Genomic DNA, 22,127 nt, shown 5'->3' with positions numbered 1-22,127 from the left:
TGTGTCTATCTTATCCTCCCCTTTAGGTGATGTGCGTATGCCATCGGGCAATGTAGCCAAGCCTGACATCACAGACAACAAGGATGGCACCGTCACTGTCAAATATGCCCCCACCGAGGCTGGCCTGCACGAGATGGACATCAAATATGATGGCATCCACATCCCTGGTACTGTGCTGTACAGATTGATCCTTTGTACACGTGTTGTGCACTCTCAGATCTTTATATTAACATGGAGTACTGACACCTCTCTCTCCACTGCTTTAGTCTTTTCTTCTCATCTACATCCTTTCGTTTTGTTATGCTTTTCAGGCAGTCCTCTGCAGTTCTATGTGGACTACATGAACAGTGGTAATGTCAGCGCCTATGGCCCTGGCCTCATCCACGGCACAGTCAACCAGCCTGCCGTCTTCACTGTTAACACTAAAGATGCTGGAGAGGGTATAGAACACACACACACACACACACACACACACACACACACACACACACACACACACACACACACACACACACACACACACACACACACACACACACACACACACACACAATAGGGATGCACCGATGGTGAAATTCTTGGCTGATGTTTAAAATAATGATTTGAGGTTTTGTTTTGCTTCTGCTGTTATTCATTACCCCCTTGTTGTGCCATTATATACAAAAAATACTCTTTTAAAGTCTTTCAGCCTTTCTTTACAAAGTAATGTTATGTCAAATGTAAACATTTCATTTCATTCACCACCATCACACAACACGAATACTTTTTTATTTCACTTTTATTCAACCAAGAAAGGCCAGTAAGCATGGAGTAGGATGGAACATAAATCGATGTCAAATAGATCACAGATACAAGCCTTATAAGCAGCAACGGTAATAAATGTCCATCCATTATTGACTGTCCCTCCAGGTGGTCTGTCCCTGGCCATCGAAGGTCCGTCCAAGGCAGACATCAACTGTGTGGACAACCAGGATGGGACTTGCACAGTGTCCTACCTGCCTGTCCTGCCTGGAGACTACAGCATCCTGGTCAGATACAATGACAAGCACATCCCTGGCAGCCCCTTCTCTGCTAGAATTACTGGTAATACACCCCCTCATGTAGCAGAGCGCTGCCTGATTTACCTCTTTTTAAGGTTTTGAGCAGTAGATGTTTGACTGGGTTCAAATTCAGATGGCTACACACATGTTCCACAGTCCACACGTAGCTTTATATTATACCCTCTGTGGACTCTTTCCAAATCTAAGAAAGAAATCTCGATTTTTTTTTATAATACATTTCAAATCACAAAGTAAAGATTTGGTGTTTATTCATATGATTAACCACTTTAACCCTGGTATCCACATTTTGGACAAAAATACAAATCATAATGCTAAGCTATATATTCAAGATTGGACTTGAGTTGTTAATCATAAAAGATCAGGAGTCGTGACTCTCCGGTGAGTCAGTCGAGGTAACTTGACTGCTATTCCAGCTGTGCTTTCTTCACCTGATGACCTCCTGTCCCTGCTGTGTTTCCAGGTGATGACTCCATGAGGATGTCCCATCTGAAGGTCGGCTCCGCTGCTGACATCCCACTAGACATCGGAGATCTGGACCTCAGTCAGTTGACCGCCTCGCTCACCACACCCTCCGGCCGCGAGGAGCCATGTCTGCTTAAGAAGCTGCGGAACGGTCACGTCGGTGGGTGTCTGAGGACAAATATTTGTTTTTAGAAATACTTTTTTTTCCCTCATATGTTTTACTTATGTTTCATGTGTCTGTTTGTCCATCCTAGGCATTTCATTCGTCCCAAAAGAGATTGGTGAGCACCTGGTGAATATTAAGAAGAACGGCCGCCATATTCCCAGCAGCCCCATCTCTGTGATGATCAGCCAATCGGAGATTGGCGACGCCAGCCGTGTTCGCGTCAGTGGCCAGGGCTTGAGCGAGGCCAGGACCTTTGAACCTGCTGAGTTCATCATTGACACTCGTGATTCAGGTTAGAAATGGCTAAATGTTATATGGATGGATATATCAATGTAGTGAACGAGAGACATCCTCAGAGGGGCAGCGTGAATGGTTAGGGAGCCCGCCTGGGGAACCAGAGTCCCTGGTTTGATTCCAGGCCAGGGTAGCAATGTCGATGTGTGTCACTGAGCAAGACTCTTAACCCTTAATTGCTAACACGCTTCTTGTGGGCAGTGAATCAGCTGGATTGGGCTGAAAATACTGAAATTTCCCCCTCTGGAGGAAGTAGGTCACTATTATTAACTATTATGTACGTGGTTACATGAGGGCCTGTGACATTTAGGGCCTGCCGTGTGTCGTCAGTAAAAATAAATACAAAATTGTAGATGCAATGGCAGCTGTAGCAATTGGCTTAGGCGGCATGCCCTCCTCAGCCCGCCTTGACAATCCCGCTTTATTAATGATGATGACACATGATTGATTTAATTTGACTGTTGCACACCTAGTCTACTCCACGATCCTACACTGTATTGTACTGCATTGCACTAAAGTGGCTTCTCTGCCCATGTGTAGTTGTATGTGTCGTTTTGTTGAGTACCTACACTATTATCACAGTCATTTTTGTGATTTGTTTGATGTATTGTGAACATATGATTTCATATATAATGTTTCTTCTGTATCGTGGCACCCTTTTGTTTATGCAGGCTATGGTGGTCTGAGTCTTTCCATTGAGGGTCCCAGTAAAGTGGACATCAACACTGAAGACCAGGAGGATGGTACCTGTAAGATCACCTACTGCCCAACCGAACCAGGAAATTACATCATAAACATCAAGTTCGCTGACCAGCATGTGCCAGGTACTTTACTGATGTAATCATCTAGCTAGAGACTTTAGCAAGGTTTATAAGCCTCCAGCACAAATCTTTATTTATTGTCAAAGCATTATCTATATCAAACTAGACATTCCATCAGGCTTGGTTGTTTTTAGTGTAGCTATAATGTAATATGGCACTGAGCGGGAAGTATGATCTCTGTCGTTAGGTTAATTAGGGCACCGTTCCCCCAAACAGTGGGTCGGGTCCATTTTTTGGGTAGCGGGTTGTCTCCTTTTGATACACATGAAGCTGATAGGGAATTTGGAATTGGCATGATTGTCGCATAATGAGTAAATTGGGGGAAAGGAAAAATTAAGTTACACATTTTCTCTATTTTTAATCAAAAATAGAGAAAAATACAACCCTCACCCGGTATCAGACTTGGCTTAGGTGCTAAAACTTTAAATAAAATATCAAACTGAATGACATAGATACACTAACATTTTAATTTCAAGATTTCTGTCATTGACCTTCATGGTAAGTAGAAAGTGAATACAGCACTATAAAGGGCTGAGAGGCCATCACTTGATTAGCTTTGATGCAGAACGCTTGTGTCAGTCAGTTGAATTTATGTGGCTAAACATTCTCAGAGTTAGATTAACGCAGAGGATTTCCACTGTAATCTGAAGACTCACCTCTTCAGACTCCACCTTAGCCCTAGCCTTGACAACCTTGCAGGCTTATGCAATGACTAAAATGTAATTTAGATACCATGATGTAGACACTAGACCGATGCCAAGTTCATTTGCTGACCTGGCATCCTATAGTTTGTATAGTTTAAATGTACAGATTTTCTGTTTAGACTGATGATAGGTTCTTGGTTTACCTATGATCCTAGATTACTGTTTCGATGCTCTTAGATTACTATTTTGACGGATTTGATGCATTATCTTAAGTTTATCCTGCTTACTTTAAATCGCTCTGGATTAAGAGTGTCTGCTAAATGCTGTGTAATGGCTGTAGTCCTCGTACTTCAGACACGATCATACTGATGGGACTTGGTCTCTGAACAATTGTGTGTGTTTGTGTAGGGAGTGCGTTCACAGTCAAGGTGACTGGTGAAGGCAGGATGAAGGAGAGCATTACCAGGAAAAGGAGAGCAGCATCTGTGGCTAATGTTGGCAGTCAGTGTGACCTCAGCCTGAAGATCCCAGGTGAGCCTCAAGCTCCTGTTGTGACAGGAAGTCAGAAGAGAACACATTCATGTCAGAAATGCGTGAATCAAAACAGCAACGCGGTTAACGACAAGGGGGGGAGCGCTTTTTTTCGGTGGAGATGACGGAGGCACGCCGGCGTTATATTATAAACACAATCTGATCTAGCAATCATGACATAGGCTATTTATTATAATATAACTAATTCACTATGAAGTGTCTTTAATTATAATTAAAGTAAAAAAGTCAAATAACAAACAAGGACAAATTGTTCTGCCCACAACCTTATCAAACCAAAATGCCTAAACTACTGTAAATGTAGGCCTATTATAACTATGATAATGGTTCTATTAGTCCCAATTATTAAGTATAATACTTGACCTTATAAATATAGAATGTTTATGATGAAACATCGCATAGTCGAGCGTTGCGAGTCTGCGACGGTCGCATGAGCCGACTCGGCGCCGTTACCGACTTACAGAATAGTAAATCTTCATCCCCCCCCCCGAATTTCGTCACCTCCGCGCGGTCCAGGCGAACACAACGGAGCGCTCCCTACCTCCGGTTCAGCCAATCACAAGCTTCAACTGGCGATACTGCGTTGCCGTTTTGATACACGCGTCAGAAATCCAACACATTGACCCATGAAACGAACCATAATCACATGGCAGCCATTTTGCTACTCAAAGCAAAACGGTTGCTTTGTGGTGATGGTTTGTTTCATCTTGAATGTGTATACTGTAGTTCACTTTATGCAACTGTCTACAAAAAAAGGCAAAAGACCACTCACACCATTTGACACACACTTGCCATTGTTTGCTTAACATACATGTGTATTCATTACCTCCCTGTCTGTCTCAACAGAGATCAGTATAGCAGACATGACGGCCCAGGTGACCAGCCCGTCCGGCCAGATCCACAAAGCTGAAATCATGGAGGGGGATAACAACACCTACTGCATACGCTTTGTGCCCACGGAGACGGGCATTCACACAGTGTGTGTCAAGTACAACGGCCAGCACGTGCCAGGCAGCCCCTTCCAGTTCACGGTGGGGCCCCTGGGAGAGGGAGGGGCACATAAGGTTCGTGCCGGAGGGCCAGGCCTGGAGAGGGCTGAGGCCGGAGTACCAGGTTTGTTTATATACAGTGTATGTGTGTGTGTATGTGTGTGTCTGTGTGCGCGTCTGTGTGCTTGTATCATACAGTCTTGGTGTGGGTGGCCTTAGCTGACTGGGTAGAGAGGCCACCTGGGAAACGGAAGGTCCCAGGTTCGATTTCCTGGCCCCGGCTATGTGTCCATGAGCAAGACACTTGACCCGTAACTGCTCCACACAGAGCGCTCAATATGACCTCCTGAGCAGCCACACTTGATTTCCCGCATGGGATTAATAAGGTTTGCTTGGGATTAATAAGGTTTGCATTGGTAGTGGTGTAGATGAGGAAAATATCCACCATGGCCGACCGCACTTAGGACAGGAGAACTTTGTATGCCGTGTTGCTTGTCAATAATAATCCTGTTTTTGACCCCCTGTGTTCTCTGTAGCCGAGTTCAGCATCTGGACGAGGGAGGCGGGAGCTGGTGGTCTCAGTATCGCTGTGGAGGGGCCGAGTAAGGCGGAGATTGCTTTTGAAGACCGCAAGGATGGGTCCAGTGGAGTATCCTACATCGTACAGGAGCCTGGTAAGAGAGATTTAGGCATGACTAGAGAATAATTTCCTACTGTTCATCAGATATTAAAATCCAGTCTGATTTTAATACTGCAGTTTGTGTGTATTTTACATTATGTATTGATGTTGGTTGTAAGGAGAAAACGTGCTGTGTAGATGTGTGAACAGTAAAATCCTCAATTGTTCATTTATCCATTAAATGAGATTCTACTGTGTAATGTAAGCGTGTATCAGTTTTTGGTTGTTTCATGATCTTCTTTCATGATGTCCTCTTGTGGGACTGGGAGACGTCCGTGTGTTTACATTTGTGTGTTTTGGTGACTTCCTGACATTCGATGTGTTCCCCTGAAGGTGACTACGAGGTGTCAATCCGGTTCAATGAGGAGCACATCCCTGACAGCCCCTTCGTGGTCCCTGTAGCGTCGCCCTCGGACGACGCCCGGCGCCTCACTGTTGCCAGTCTTCAGGTGAGGCTCTGAGACGCACACACACGTCCATGCACGTGTGCAGCAACACGCCAGGCCAGAGTACATCGCCCACAATGCAGCAGCTGCAGGGAGTGCTGAGAGTTTAGGAATGTGGGGGTAGTTAGGCCTACTTTGGAGTCGAGACATAATTTGCACTTGGGAAATCCTGTCAAATCTTGAGAGTTAAATTAACTTTAGATTGTGCAAATGGAACCAAATGGGCAGTAAGTACACTCAGGTTAACGTTTTACTTTGTAAACTTTTCTTGAGACAGACTGATACATCATATTGGGAGAAAATAATGTAGTGCAGTCACAGGTAGAAGTAATGAACATTTCTCTTTTCTGGTTTTCTTAGTGTCAGTCAAATCACTTTAGTTCACCTTTGGTGATACAGTACAATTGCACAATTAATAGCAATAACTTATTTTTGATAGCTTGGCACATATAACCCATAAGCTATCAAAGTACAGTCAATGGGTTCTAGAGACATGGGACCTGCCGCTGCTGCAATGTTGGGTGGTGCAAAGGCTTCTGGGATACTAGAGGACTGTGTGTGTTTCTCGTGCCTCGTTCTAAAGGCTCCCAACAGTACCCCCCCCTCCACCCTCCCTCCAAGATGAGAAAGGGGCGCTAAAGGGTTAAAGAGGCCTGATCTGGGCTGTTTCCTTCTGTCTGTTCTCACTCACTAAGCTGCACATACTGTATACACTGTATATCATACACATTTTTTTGCCTGTATGCAAAGTCCCTTTTCCCATATGCACAAAGGTCTTTGCATACAAATATACACACACTAACTTTTTATGGGCACAATTTCTTATCTTTTCACACATCTCTTTTTGTGAAACATCCACAAAATCTACTTTCTCCACTTTTCTGTTCAGCCCTGCTCTTTAACCCTGTTAGCGGCCTCCAGGTAAGGAATACGCGGTTACAGTATGCTAACATGGAGAGTGGGATGGTCTGTGTTACCATGGTGAGCAATGCTTTTATTGTGTTAACCACTTTAACCTAGCATCCCTATTTGGGCATGTCATTATAGGCAACCATTTTCCAAATATTTTAACATTTTCAAAAATAGCAGGTCTACAAGCTTGTAGATCAGTTATTTTATCTACAGTATTTGTCGTACAGCAAACTATATAGGGCTTCAAGTGGTTAATCGTGTGTGAACAGTATTTGATGGTGCTACTGATGTCTGCTAGCATTGCATTCATGTGGTAAAAGTGTGTTGCTGTAGTGTTGATCGTGTGAGTCTGTCTTGTCGAGCAGGAGTCGGGCTTGAAGGTGAATCAGCCAGCGTCATTCGCCGTCAGCCTGAACGGTGCAAAGGGTGTCATTGATGCCAAGGTCCACAGCCCCTCTGGTGCCCTGGAGGAGTGCTGTGTCACTGAAATTGATCAAGGTAACCCGTTTTTTACATCTTCCTAGGCAGCTTCAATATAGTGTAGAATAGATCTGTATTATATTTCTACGATTATTTTTAATTACTAGAATCCATAATTCTATCTGGCTCTTTACATTTTCTTTCTCAACATTTTACTTCCATGTGGATGCAATGAGCAGATTAAAAGTCCTTATATGTGCAAACTCGCATGGTCAATATTAAAATCATGCTTAAGTTATAGTCGAGCTTGTAGATCAGCTATTTTTGGTGTGACTTGAGTATAAATCAGACTTTAAAGTGATTCAGATCCTCATCCTTGTATGCTGTTGAATCCAGGCTTCAGATACACATAAATGTGTACTCTGTTGGGTGTTCTGCAGTGCTGCAGAACACCCAACTCATTGGATTTGATGAACATGCAAATGTCAATTCTCTGCTTACCCTGACAATCTCCCAATTCACTAGATAAGTACGCAGTAAGGTTCATCCCCAGAGAGAACGGTCTCTATCTTATTGATGTGAAGTTCAACGGCAGCCACATCCCTGGGAGTCCATTCAAGATCCGTGTCGGGGAGGCGGGCCAGGCTGGGGACCCTGGCATGGTGTCAGCCTATGGACCAGGCCTGGAGGGAGGCTCCACAGGTAACATGCTGCATCTCTAAAGCAGTGGTGGGAAAGGTTCTCACATGTTTCACTTTAGGAAAAATATCAATACTGCAATATAGAAATACTCTGTCTGCTATTCTAAATGTACTTGAGTAAAAGTAAAGAAATAATGGTATATTTAGTATATTGGTAAGTACAAAATGTTTGAAAATCGCAGTTCTACCAGCCCACAACGTGTCACGATGCAGTGTGTGTGTTTTGTTGCGACCATTGGTCGCAGTTTAGTTGCGACTGTAGGTCGCAGTTTAGTATCACTAGATAGTGCGTATCTATCTCTGTCTATAACGCCTGACACTGGTTCTATTGTCGCTCTGACATCATGCTCTGACGTCACTGTGATGTCACGGATACCACTCTTAACAGAATGGGTTTGCCGCTCTGACATCACGCTCTGGCTTCACTGTGATGTCACATCCCTTATATGCCCAGAATGCCCATATATGGAGTTCCCGCATGTCATCAATATTAAGCCCATATCTTACACAACTTCATATGGGAATGCCAATATATGGAGGCCACATCGGCCACATACCACACTAATGGCTGGTTCTACAGACGGGGATCTCCATGTATGTGCATAAAAGGGTATGATGTCAGATGTCATAGGCATCATAGGACTTTCACATAACAAATAACTGAGTAAGCATGTTTGGGCTCTCACAGCATATCTCCATATACTGTACAGTACATGGATCTCCATATATGGGTACCAGGGGTCTCCATATATGGGTAACTGGTCCGATATACACCACTGGCCAGATGGCCAAAAATATGTCGCCCTGAGGTGTCTTACTAGTAATATTATAACTTTTATCTGCAAAGTAACTGGTAACATGTCCTTGGTTCGAACTCTCTTTGGTCTGACCACCTAAACCTAACCTCAGTAAAACTATGCCTAAACCTAACCCTAACCTCAGTAAAACTAACGCTGGTGAGTAGCCAACCTGCCGACGGTGTTCGGACCAACGGGACTTCCAACTAGTAACTAAAATTTTCAAAAGATTGTAGTGGAGTAAAAGTACAGAATTTGGATCCGAGATGTAGTGGAGTAGAAGTTAAAGTATTGGAAAGTACAAATACCTCAAATTTGTACTTAGTAAATGTACTTATTTTACACGTCTATTGTGATATATTTACAAGCAGCAAGTGTGGTAGTTGCAAAATGATTGGCAGCATGGCATCAATGAATATTTATTTTAATTCTTGTTTCTGTCACATTATCTTTTTTCCCTCCAAATATGCTCACCTCAACCTACACACACACGCCCAGGCACTGCATGTGAGTTTGTGGTGAACACCAGCAAAGCCGGTCCAGGGGCCTTGGCCGTGACCATCGACGGGCCCTCCAAGGTCAAGATGGACTGTGTGGAGTGCTCTGAGGGTTACAGGGTCACGTACACCCCCATGGCCCCCGGCAGCTATCTAATTTCCATCAAATACGGTGGACCATATCACATCGTCGGCAGCCCCTACAAGGCCAAGATCACTGGTGTGTAGCTTTGGCATGGGAAAATGGAATGTACACTTACCACGTTCACACATTTTGCTGTATTTAGCCACTTTCAACCTGGCATCACTATTTTGGGAACGTCATTATAGGCAGAAAATGGCGTAGATTGGCATTTACTTTCCACATGGAACCATCATACGACAGAAGTACACTGTTTAAATGTTAAGAGAAAAGTAACCAATAACCATCCTACAATGGAAGTCCACAGTTTAAATGTTGAGAGAAAAGTAACCAATGTGCGAATATAAGGGGCACCGTTTCAGCCTCACTGACATGCTGATAGAGGGTAATAATTTTCAACCTCTATCTCAAATCTCTTCTTTCCTAATGTTCCAGGTTCCAAGTTGGTGTCCAGTCACAGTATGCACGAAACCTCATCTGTGATGGTGGACCCTGTGACCCGAGCCATCAGCTGCTCTCAGCAGGCTGCTCCCGCCCACGCCCAGTCAGATGCCAGCAAGGTCGTCGCTAAGGGCATGGGCCTAACAAAGGGTTTCATTGGACAGAAGAACAACTTCAGTGTTGATTGCAGCAAAGCAGGTGTGTGTGGGTTATAGCAGTGGTTCTCAACCTTTTCAGGCCGCGACCCCCAAAATGATATTTTAACTGGGGACCCCCACCCGATGACCACTAAGAGTTGAGGCATTACATTTTGTATATCACGGTTCTATTGTGAAATTAGCAGATCTACTTGCTCACAACGCCTCGCAATGCGAGGCGTTGTGAGCATCAATTTGTCATTTCAGAGGTATTAAAACGTGCTTAAATTGTCACTTTAGAAATGTGCTATACACTTACGGTAAATGTTACTTTGGTCTGGTCTGTTACTGTTGAGTGAGAAAACAGTGTTGCACATCAAGTTAATCATCTGGGGACCCCTCCGAATAATTTGGGGGTCCCGACCCACAGTTTGAGAACCACTGGTTTATGGCACAAGGGTGTATACCAGGGGTTTCCTCATGCTATTGGAGTTGACGTAGTGGGCCAACCTAGCAAGAGGAAAACTGAAACTGAAAGTGTAAAGATGATACTTTATGTATGAGCTGTTGAATATTGCTTAATATTACATGTTTGACAGTTTTCACTCCTGGAGGATTTAAACACCAACTGGAGTGAATAGGCACCACCATAACTTTTCTTTAAAATACATTTAGTTCCACAATCCAAGAAATGTGGGGACCTTGTTCAAGCCAGTGTGCTGCTTAAATGGATTTTTGCCAGCCATGACAGTGTGACTGGTATTGTTTTCAGTTTGTGGTTTTATGTCAGATATAACCAGTTCAGATCAAAGATGCCATTTGTTTCCATTAGCATAGCTACAACATGCTAACATTCTTTGAAAGGACATTTCTCATTAAACGTTGTGCCAATGAAAAGAAAATGACCAATCACCCCTGGGTTTTATAGTGCGTTTCTTTGAGATGCTTTAGGTATTTATTCTAAGTTCTCTCTGTCTCTGTAGGGCGTAACATGCTCCTGGTCGGTGTGGATGGTCCCAAGGTCCCATGCGAGGAGATCCTAGTGAAGCACTTGGGCAGCCGCATGTACAATGTCAGCTACCAGCTCAAAGAGAAGGGAGAGTACATCCTGGTGGTGAAATGGGGAGATGAGCACATTCCCGGAAGCCCCTATCACATCACTGTCTAAACCAAGCCCCAACACAACACAGATATCGGAGAGAAAGCCCTTTATCGTATCACTGTTTTAACCAGCTGAAATTTCTGTCAGTCTTGAATCTAACCAATCAGCACCTGCAACATTATTGTTTACAAAAACCCAGTCCCTTCTGTGTTAAAGCAGAACTAATAAGAACCCCTCCTTAACATATTGCTGTTTGACCAATCCAGAAAACAAACTGCCACGTCAATGTTTACCTGAAGCCAGATATCGTTGTGCTCTGAAGCGGAGTCTTTGAAACCAAACATGCTCCACTTCACTGTAACAACCAACTAACCTTTTGACTCCCACTCAGTCTCCCAAAGATGAATGCATAGACACTGAATTGTTCCTTTTCATCAGTCCACTCTACTCATCTCTTCCTTTCTCTCCCCATCATTCTTTTCATGCCTCTCCTAATCATTATCCACTAGTAGATTTAGAAAGGGGGGGAATATGCACCTTTTTAATTACTGTAAACTAGCATTCAGTTGTGCCTTAGGCTTTTCCATCTTCGAAAATGGACACTGTTTAATGAACGATTAGCCTGTAGTGTACTTAAAATAGTTTAGGAAGGAGGATAGGCTAGCTTATACTGTAGCATAGAATAGTGTAGCAGAATAGCTTTTAGCCTTGCATAGCATGGAGGTTCACTCTCGCACTGCTCAAACCGCCATAGTATTAATAATGAATACATTTTTTGTAAACTTTATTTGTGAACAATCATGCAATACACTATTTCTAAAAAAATATCAGGCGCATTGTGATGCGACTCTACTTTGATATGAGAACCACAAGTAAAAGTACCCTAATGAAAATGTTATGCCCTCTGACAAAGTTAGATTTATAAGTGCCTTGATTGTTCCAATAAAGATCCATAAAAAAAGATGTACCGTTATTATGCTAGATTGTTTTGTTGCGTTGAAAGTGCTGAGTGACCCATGCCAGGTCAGTGTGTTCAATACTGCTCTCTAGCCAACCCATTTGTTTTACTTGCTGCTAGATCCAGTTGTAGGCACTGCTGTTCGTAAAACCATAACCCATAGGGGAAAATGGGCAATGCCAAAGGATTTCAGCTACAGTGGTGTGAATACATAGGCTAGTAATAAGAGAAAGAGGTTATTAGCTGGTAGGTTGGTGGTGATAACTGTCAAAGTAGCTTACCGTCACTATATGACATGCTTTCTTGACACTTGTTGAGATATTGCCTAGACTCTCTGTGTGTTCTATACATGATCCAAATATGCTACACATGTTCCATTACTGGCACTAAAACTCACTCTTCAGACACAGAAAGACTGATAAAATAGTAAGGATCAGAACTTGATTAAAAATAATTGTGATGTGGTCGATGTTGAAAAAAGGAGCTGTTACATATAAAAAGGGACATCCAGAGTTGAGCTGGACAGAAGGGCTGAAGAGTATGTTTGTGTGTGAACTTATTGTCCTTAATAAATAAATATAAATGACCAAAATGTTTTAATGAGAACAACTGTTACCTTGTGGTTCTGTAAATTGTCTCCCCCTCACCCGCCAACCCCTCCCTTCATCCTTTAGCTCTGGCTTTGTGTGGATTCAGTATTTGAGAACAAAAAAAGAATCTTGTCCTAAATAGAAAAGCTTTTAAAGTGTTTGTAAGACTTACAGTATTTTGATACACAATAAAGTTGTCTAAGTATTTTTTCTGTCTATCTGGTTGTGTATTTGTTTGTTCACACTGCTAAAGGTTTATTTTTTTGTAAAATGTGGCAAACCACAAGAGTGTGGAATGATAAATAAACAGAAAAGCTGTTGTTTCAAATGCAACATTACATGTCATGTTGTGACAGATTTATTCTGTTCTAATCATGTATTCGTGTCAAATGGAGAAGTTCTCAACAGTTGATTTACATTATACTGCTTTGAGAATGGTTATGCGTAATATGCAGCCAACGCCCTTCCCGGAATATTCCATGTACCAGTCACATGCCCATATTAGGTCTTATGGCCATACTAGGATTCCTCCAGAGGCCGCTGCTGTAAAGGAAAACCTATACCTATGGAATGACTTGCGTAATAAAACTCATTAAACTCCTTAAATCCACAAAGTCTCATGTGCATTGCTAAGTTTGAGCACTACCCAGTTTACCGGATTGAACATAATGTTTTCAAGAAAAATATAGCTTATAGGTAAACATGGCCTTGTGTTTAAACGTTTTATTAACTTGAGATTTGAGATTGGGGCAGCTATAGGTGGGCCCTGGCCTATCTATCCCTACATTTACAGTAGGCCTATATACTTTTAGTTTTGAAGTCCACTGGGCGTGGTGGTGACGACCAAGCTAGGGGGCTCATCCAGATGTGGTCAAGCGTCACGCCCCCTTTCCACTACTGTCGCGCTGCTGGTTGTGTGTGCTATTGGATTTGGAACCTCGCCTGGCATCAGAGACACATTTTTTTACGTTTCTTGGTTTCGAAGGTAAGTGAATCCTGTTCACTGCACCAGAAACATACTCTCGCCGAGAGTACGTTTAAATATGTCGCGATGTAGCCTACATATACTGCTACAGTAGATGTGTAGCCTAGCCTACTTTACTATTTGCTTAATGCAGTAGACTAAACTATTTGACAAATCGAAATCGAAATCAATTGCTAACGACTCCCAGAATGACAGTTTTGTTCTCATTTATCTGCTCCTGACTGAATTTAATTACTGCAGTGCATGTCTTTCTCCCTCACCGGTCTTCCGTCAATTTCAATGAATACTTTAGGACCGAGTTCTGAGGAATTTCCTCATAGTTTTTTGCTGCCTTTGTCATGGCAGACAGCCAAGTAAAGCCAGGCGGGCGGCAGTTATGAGTCTCCTCCCCTTCCATCTGCATGGGATTACTTTCAAACTGTTCTACAGTATCTATCTATCTATCTATCTCGTCTCTCTCTTATAGATGTCTTTGAGTGGCAAGAGTGATCAGGAGATCAGCAGCTTGCTGACTGAGTATGGCATCAAACATGGACCCATAGTTGGTATGAGCAACACTCATAACAAATAAACAAAATGTGTTTTTGTTTCCACATTCCATCTAAAATGCAATGCTAATAATGAACTACTAGAGAATATTGATAATATGGTTAATATTAATGAATAATGATGACACATAATGATATAATGATACAGGGGATGATACAGTGTCATTTATGGCATACTAAGAGAATGTGCGTTGTGTGTTTAGCCTCAACTCGAAAGCTGTATGAGAAGAAGCTGAATGAAGCGATGGCCAAAGGCTCTTCACAACACTCCCCTGACAAAACCTACTACAGAGAGGAAGGTACAGTAAGACACAGGTTCTCAATCTAGTTCAACATCCATAGACAATTTTGACCTACTATAATCAAATGACAAATAGCGAAAATAGTTGATCTACACCAGGGGTCTTCAACGTTTTCAGGCCAAGGACCCCTTAGTCGAGAGAGAGAGATGAAGCAGGGACCCCCACAACCTTTTCATAGATTCCACATAGTTTCATCGTTTGACAGCACAATCATGTATTTTGGATTCATGTCCATTTGTTTTCAGATATTTAACCACTTGAACCGTCAATTCTTAATAAACTTGACCTTTCACTCTGTACTTAGTCTGCTCTTTTTCCCCTCTACACCAATCCCTTTTGCCTAAAATAGCTGATCTACAAGCTCCTGAGCTTGTGAGCTTGTAGATCTGCTATTTTTGGCTAAAGTTCTCTGGGGAAAAAAAGTTTCTATCACACAAAGATTTGGAGGACCCCCAGTAGTAACTCTGAGGACCCCTTAGGGGTCCCGGACGCCCTGTCGAAGACCCTTGATCTACACACTTACAACATGTTGCATCGCAACCGTTTTTTTACAATATATTTACATGCCCCAAAAAATAGGGATGGTTGAAAGTGGTTACCATCAGACATTAAACCATTTCTTTATCACAATGTCACTAGTCTTTTAGGGGAATTCTCTTCTAAGAGTAGACTACATTTACACTATGGATAAATATATGAGATGTTTCTACTGTTGTTATTTAGAGAAATGCACCAGCATCACCATGGCAAAAAAAGTATTGACTATGAAAGATCTGTTCTGTGATAAATAGGCTACATATATGAAAGCTATCTCCATGTTCCATACTAATATAAACTGATTAAGTAAGAGCCTATCAGAGTCCAGATCAATTCACTTAGAATGAAGTCAATTCATAAATAAATGACTGTTCACAGTCTGAAGTGGTAAAGTAAGCAAACTCTGAACTCTACTACACAATACTGTTATTGTGCTTATACAGTATGGCTATTATTCTAACAGTGTCATGCTCATTATTAATCATCCTCGGGCTGCCATCCAGCATCAATATTACAAAAGATAGTAGATTCAGTCTGGCAAAATAATGATTAGACAAATTGGAATGACAGCCCTGTCTGTAACTGATATTTACCAACCTCTGTAATGGGTCCTTTGTCACTCATGCCATCTAGTGTTCATGTTAAAGTTATGTTTGAGTTAAATACACTGAGAGAGGAAAAAGTCTGGACCTTGTCTAAAAGATTCGTAATACACAAATGTTCTCCTTGTGACATAAAACCATAACCAAAGGAAAAAAGACAGCTTAGGGTGGGTTTTATTTGATGATATAAAATTAATATTATATCATCATTGACCTGATGTTTGTGATGGTTTTCTTTTCTGTTACAGAAGAGGAGATAACCTATGTTACATACAACAATCCAGTAAGTTCTGTTGTTCTGTGTGCCTGCCTGATATTTGTACTATTCCCTATCTGTGTATATAATGTCAATGTTATTTCCATAGGTTAAACATGAAGCCTACGGGGACATGTGAGTACAGCTCTTTCACACACACACACGCACGCACGCACGCACGCACGCACGCACGCACGCACACACACACACACACCTCATAGTAGTCTGTGGAGAATGTATGCATTCTGCTGAGGGGATGGGCACGCTCTGATCATCCATGTGCAATTACACTCCATTCCAGACTCCCCAAATATTTTACTGTGGTCAACCTTAGACTCCTAGACCTGCAAATGTAAGGTACAAACAAAGTAATTTGTAAACTCACAACAACATTGTCTTGTTTGTCCATCAGGTTAAGGCGGAGAGGAAGCTTTGAGCAGGTCAAAGATGAGGAGTCAGACCAGGACACAGAGTGAGTAGAGTGTGTGTGTGTGTGTGTGTGTGTGCGTGTGCGTGCGTGCGTGCGTGCGTGCGCGTGTGCACATGTTTGTAATATATCGTCATTGTCGGGTGAAAACCTTGTATGTCCAAAACCGTTCATTTTACATTTTTCATTATTAAAATGATTTAAACTAGTGAAAACAGCCGATCTACAAGAACACAACGCCTCGCACTGCGAGGCGTTGTGTGCTTGTAGATCTGCTGTTTTCACTACTTTTGTGCGACGGCCTTGTACGATGAAGCAGGGCTTTACTTTGCGAAAGAACGTACACATTTGAAACGTGGAGATACAAGGTTTCCGCCCGACTACGACGATATACATTTGTATATTTGCTCATATCTCCTGCAGGCCCCCGATCCAGAGCACCAGTGCAAGCAGTATCAGTCCAGTACAAGCTAGAACGCCCATCAAGAAGTCTGGAGGAGGCTGCAAGTCCACAGTAATGAAGCTGCTGCTGTTTGCGCTGGTAGCAGCTTTCCTCTACTTTGTCTACTGCAGCATGGAGAACAATGCACAGAATCCTTTCGGTGAACTAGGGATGTGATTTTTCTTTGTTTGTTATTTGTGTTTGCCGAAATCTTTTAAATTTCACACACACATTTTGGATACTATTGGCTAGAATAGAAGTATTGCATTACATGGGATTTAAAAATGGTCCTTACTTTGTTGCATGGACCCTATTGCACTAAGATGCATATGCATTTTTCAAATTTTCTAAAAGCTTTAAAAGTTTTTATACAACAATCTTTTTTTTAAATAAATGTGATTTGTTGTCTTTTGTGGAGAATACAGTATAATGCGTTTGCTCAATTAGCATGACTTAGAACTGTTGTGAACTGTAGCCTAATGAACATATTTTACTGTTGTTGCCCAGAATGGCCACACAATATGTCCTTTCTAAACCTAAGGTTTTGGTTTTGTCTTCATGGTGAATGTTATTAAATGAATTTTACATTTCCAGTTTCCAGTATACAGTATGTTGGCAAGCTGCCGTACAACTTATGTAATAATATAATAATAGTTGTGAATAATATTCACAACTATTCACAACTTTATTGTCACATCAGCAGTTTCAATTGGGTATAAAGGAGTGGATGCAATTTTTTTTTGCGAGCTTCTTACGAATTGCAGTTACATTATAACAGTTGCAGTATAAAGGTTACAAAAATAAAACAAAGTAAGACGGTCAATATTACACAAGAATGGAAAGAACAAAAACATTGTTCTGCTATCTATTTAGCCAAATATCAAAAACAAATAGTATCTACAGTCAGATATAGTGTTTGAGTGTAACTGTGTTTCATACAAACATAAAAAGTAGCTATACATTCGCAGGATTAAACATTTTAACGGCATAAGTAAATCATTTTGTACAAATACAAAATAAATTACTGTAAACTCTTGACTAAATGCATGCTCTGGTGTAGAGGGGCAGGTCATGAGTCAAGGTTATACAGATACGTAGGTTCAAAGTTGAACAACAATGAGTTTGTTGGCATCTCTTATGTAATCTGGGAAGATAATACTGTATATGCTAAGACCGGGACAGACAAATCAGGGTTCAAATGATTTTTCAAAGCACCAGGATAGAGACGTTTTGACTTTTGGAAAGGTGCAGTCTGGGCCCACTTCCCTTAAAACCAGCACAGGGACAAGAGGTTAAGTGGTTAAATAACGGTTCCATTCAGATCAAAATACTGTGTTATCCAGAGATCTAAATCGAACAGGAGGTTACCAAATTAAGAAAATTAAAAATGGGTAAGCTGCAACTTTGAAAGAATTACAACATTTTAAGGCTATAGTTCCACACATGAGTATAATCAATATTGAGAGATATTGATATTGAATGGTGAACTGGCCTCAACTAATCAGACCTATGTATTTCATATGATGTATCATCAGTTTCAAAGATCATAGTCTTCACCAAGTGTCCGATGTCCCTCAATGAGTAGCCTACCAGGGTGGGAGAAGAAATCCCTGTTTTTTGTAGATTGCTTAAACTATTTAAGAACCACTATATTAGATGCCTCTAGTCAAGTTCTGAACAATGCCCGGCCCCAAAGGAATGGAGTGTGGTTCTGGTAGTGACAACACTGCTGACCTGGGAAGGAACAAAAGATTAAAAATAAGAGTTGACAAAAGTAATACTGAGTATCACTCATTTGTAGACGTAGAGCCTTCATCCTACTACTCCCACTCAATGCTTTTCAAGTGACAGACGCCACCCATCCCGTAGGGCAGTGACAAATATCACCCTCCACGCCCGACTTATTTTGTGACAGCTGTTTGAATTGAAAATCCAATAAACATTAACAACATACTGAATGTCTGTCAGTCTGTCAAAAGTGACTGACTGACTGACTGACTGACAGACACAGTGTGTGCCTACCCAAGTGTGCGTCCATCAAATCCAAGTGCCGTGATGAAGATGTTGATGAGGACCGTGAAGAACACAAACACTGTTGCTGCATTGTTCATTCTGTTAAGCTTGGCATGCTTCGTCTTATCATTTAGGTCATACTTCACTGTAAAGAGAGATAAGAGGGTTGGGGTCGGATGGACAAAAAGGCAATAGTATATACAGTAAGTACCAAATCCTTGTGTATAATTGGAGAAAAGAAAGGGTCAATATTGAACAGATGTATAAGAGAGGGATAAGATGTTTATTCGTTTACCAATAAAAACGAGCAGCAGCCCCACCACAACTTGTAAGATGATGGAGATAGACAGCAGGACAATGAGGGGAGTGTAGAAACGGTACTGATTCCCCACGTACAGAACAGTCTTCAGCTGAGAAGAGTTGGCCATCAGCAGCGCTACGTCTAACATGCTCTGAGCTGCACTCTTCTTAGTGGCGTAATGATTCAGGTTGAGGGCCCGGTACGTTTTACCAGAGGGGTCTGTGTGTTGTGCCTGTGAATTTGGAGAGGAGAGTTTAATTGAAGAAAGGCAGGGCAAGTTTATTCGTATAGCACTTTTCAGGCAATTCAAAGTAAAAAAAAAATGCTAAAATGACATGTGCTTACCATACCGTCATGACCTGTACCTAATGAAAGCTGGTTTGAGCATGGATTGCTGTGGTCAGCAATCTTTTTTTTTGGCATGCCATGCAGTACCAGGCAAGTTTCTTTATTTTTTCAATGTAACAATGTGTCTTGGATTTTATAGGTAGGTTTTCCTGTTTCCAAACCTAAACCTTATAGGTTTAATTAGGAATTCTATGAAGGGTACGTGTTTTTGTTAAAACAACATACATTGTCAGTACAGTCTGTCATTGTTCTGTGTGTTATGTAACTATTGTATGTGTTAGTGTTTCACTAGGTGTGGTTTCAAAAAAGGGAGTGGCAGCACTGGCACACCTGAGCTCATGTTGTTGAATGAGAGAGAGAGAGAGAGAGAGAGAGAGAGAGAGAGAGAGAGAGAGAGAGAGAGAGAGAGAGAGAGAGAGAGAGGGATACAAGACAGGACATGCTCCCAGATGTTCTCTCTCCGCAACATCCACCACAAATCTCTCTCACGATAGCAACACATTGTCAATAAACGGCCACTTGGCTAATTGGATCACAGATGCCCTCTATTTAGACAACAATGATAGCATATAATTTTATGTACATGACTATTAATACAATTTCACTCTCATACATTTTGTCTTATGTTTCCACACGTTTGGCATTTGTTTGGATATTTGATATTTTCACTCTTTCACTTATTTACTAAACAAATGTAACGGCAATTCATGGAATTTATGCAATTCATGGTTACACAAAAACATATTTTTATGTTATGAGTTATCTCTTAAGGCTGTAGGCTGACAGAAAATGGGGAGAGAGATGGGGAGTGATACGCAGCAAAGGCCATCGGTACCGGGACTCGAACCCACGACACGCTGTCAGATTACACTGTAGCCTAGGCCACAAAAACACAATTTAACCCACTCTTTCTATCCATCCATCTTCAACTGCTTATCCGAAATCGGGTCGCGGGGTAATAGTTCCAACTGAGATTTCCAGAGTTCCCTATTCATGAGCAACTTTCTCCACTCCCTCCAAGATATTCCTAGGCCAGTATGGAGATACGGTATAATCCTTCCATCTGGTCTTTGGTCTGCCACGCGGTCTCCTCCCAGTGGGACATGCATCGAGGACCTTCCTAGGAAGGCGCACGGGAGGCATCCGTACTAGATGCCCGATTCAGCCCGAACCACCTAAGCTAAGCTTTGCCTTCCGGGTCAATTTTTTTTCTTCACAACAGTGCGATTAAGCGACTGAGATACTTAAAGTCCTTCACCTGGGGTAAAGTCTCATTCCCTACTTGGACTGCACAATCCATCAGTTTCCTGCTGAGAAAACATGGCCTCAGATTTAAAGATGCTGATCCTCATTCCGGCCGCCGCACAGAACCGATACAGTGAGAGCTGAAGGTCTCGGACCGATGGCGCCATCAGGACCACGTCATCCGCAAAAAGCTGTGAAGCAACCCCTAGCTCACCGAGCCTTATACCTTCTCCACCACCACTTCGACTCGAGATCCTGTCCATGAAAATCACAAACAGGACAGGTGACAAGGCGCAGCCCTGGCGAAGGCCAACCCCCACCGGAAAATAATCTGACTTATTACCAAGCACACAGACACAGCTCCATGTTGAGGACCATTGGATGGCCCTCAGCAAGGTCCCCCTCACTCCATATCCCGCAACACCCCCCACAGAACCTCCCGGGGGACCCGGTCATATGCCTTCTCCAAATCTACAATACACATGTAGATGGGACCAATAAATGTGTGATGTGACAACAAAGTTAACTTGAACTTGATGTTGCAGAGCCCCGGTGGTGAGCCATAATACCCCAAATCACACAATATAACACGGTTATATGCAGATGTTTGTGATATATACATACATTCATACATTTTTCTGTGTGATATCAAGTGTCAAATCAGATGACTTCTTTGAAAAAAGCATTTGTTACTACACCACATGAGAGTTTGCAGTGCTTGCTAGAAGTAAACATCATCAGTGGACAGCATTTTGGACAGCATTTTCTGGAATGTGATGTGAGCAGCTGGCAAATTAATTCTGGCAAATGAATTCTCACAGCCAAATGCGAAGTCCTAGAACGTTTACCAAGCAATATACTGGAGGCTACAGTAGTGCTTTTGTAAACATTCCATGATGTTTCAAACAGGCTACAACTTGACTGTAGGCTATTTGAACATGACACTTTGGTGGGAACTTCTGGGAAGCCATCTGGCACCACGAATCACAATATCATCCCAAACCGTATCCTATTTAGAACAAAATACAAAACAATATAGATCTCAAATAATTGGAGAAGAATAGCTAGACAACAATAGACTTGACTATAATAGAATACAACAGAACAGAACAGAACAGAATATTGCGTAACAAATCACCTAAATGTATCACAAAATCAAAGCAAGTTTTTATATCAGAGGAAGACAGGCTAGCCTGTGTGGTGGTGTAAAATGTAATATTATTGTATTATTATAGGCTATATCTTACCTCTACATCACCTGGTTTATTCAATGGAACTGCCTCTCCATTGTTAATTCTCACCTCGCTGGCCAT

General features: G+C 42.0%; 3 protein-coding genes across 6 annotated transcripts in view; 2 read left to right on the top strand and 1 right to left on the bottom strand.

Annotated features, from left to right (window-relative positions):
* Positions 1–13,024, top strand: part of flna (filamin A, alpha (actin binding protein 280)) — a 54,801-nt gene extending 41,777 nt beyond the window's left edge. For all 4 annotated transcript variants that reach the window (XM_080733999.1, XM_080733997.1, XM_080733998.1 and 1 more), the window contains 15 exons: positions 27–167; positions 312–440; positions 910–1,083; positions 1,522–1,683; positions 1,778–1,981; positions 2,655–2,807; positions 3,857–3,979; positions 4,844–5,110; positions 5,523–5,660; positions 5,999–6,114; positions 7,389–7,521; positions 7,969–8,145; positions 9,440–9,658; positions 10,016–10,219; positions 11,142–13,024. In XM_080733999.1, the coding sequence (XP_080590125.1) occupies positions 27–167; positions 312–440; positions 910–1,083; positions 1,522–1,683; positions 1,778–1,981; positions 2,655–2,807; positions 3,857–3,979; positions 4,844–5,110; positions 5,523–5,660; positions 5,999–6,114; positions 7,389–7,521; positions 7,969–8,145; positions 9,440–9,658; positions 10,016–10,219; positions 11,142–11,326 (2,525 nt within the window). In that variant the 3' untranslated portion in view covers positions 11,327–13,024. The remainder of the gene's footprint in view (positions 1–26; positions 168–311; positions 441–909; positions 1,084–1,521; positions 1,684–1,777; positions 1,982–2,654; positions 2,808–3,856; positions 3,980–4,843; positions 5,111–5,522; positions 5,661–5,998; positions 6,115–7,388; positions 7,522–7,968; positions 8,146–9,439; positions 9,659–10,015; positions 10,220–11,141) is intronic.
* Positions 13,025–13,696: 672 nt separating this feature from the next.
* emd (emerin) lies at positions 13,697–17,459 on the top strand. Its single transcript, XM_080733320.1, has 7 exons — positions 13,697–13,793; positions 14,260–14,338; positions 14,545–14,640; positions 16,031–16,065; positions 16,148–16,173; positions 16,451–16,510; positions 16,889–17,459. The coding sequence occupies exons 2-7, from the start codon at positions 14,260–14,262 to the stop codon at positions 17,082–17,084; spliced, it is 492 nt and encodes a 163-aa protein (XP_080589446.1). The 5' UTR covers positions 13,697–13,793; the 3' UTR covers positions 17,085–17,459.
* A 1,100-nt stretch (positions 17,460–18,559) lies between these two features.
* On the bottom strand, positions 18,560–22,127 carry LOC308290847 (ninjurin-1; the record flags this gene model as incomplete). Its single annotated transcript, XM_080732759.1, has 4 exons — positions 18,560–18,641; positions 18,930–19,065; positions 19,216–19,453; positions 22,116–22,127. 4 exons carry the CDS (start codon positions 22,125–22,127, stop codon positions 18,560–18,562), a joined length of 468 nt encoding a protein of 155 aa, XP_080588885.1.

This window comes from Nannobrachium achirus (assembly GCF_963921795.1).
Source record: "Nannobrachium achirus genome assembly, chromosome: 9".
Classification (NCBI taxonomy): Eukaryota; Metazoa; Chordata; class Actinopteri; order Myctophiformes; family Myctophidae; genus Nannobrachium; species Nannobrachium achirus.
This window is presented reverse-complemented; position numbering and strand designations above follow the sequence as displayed.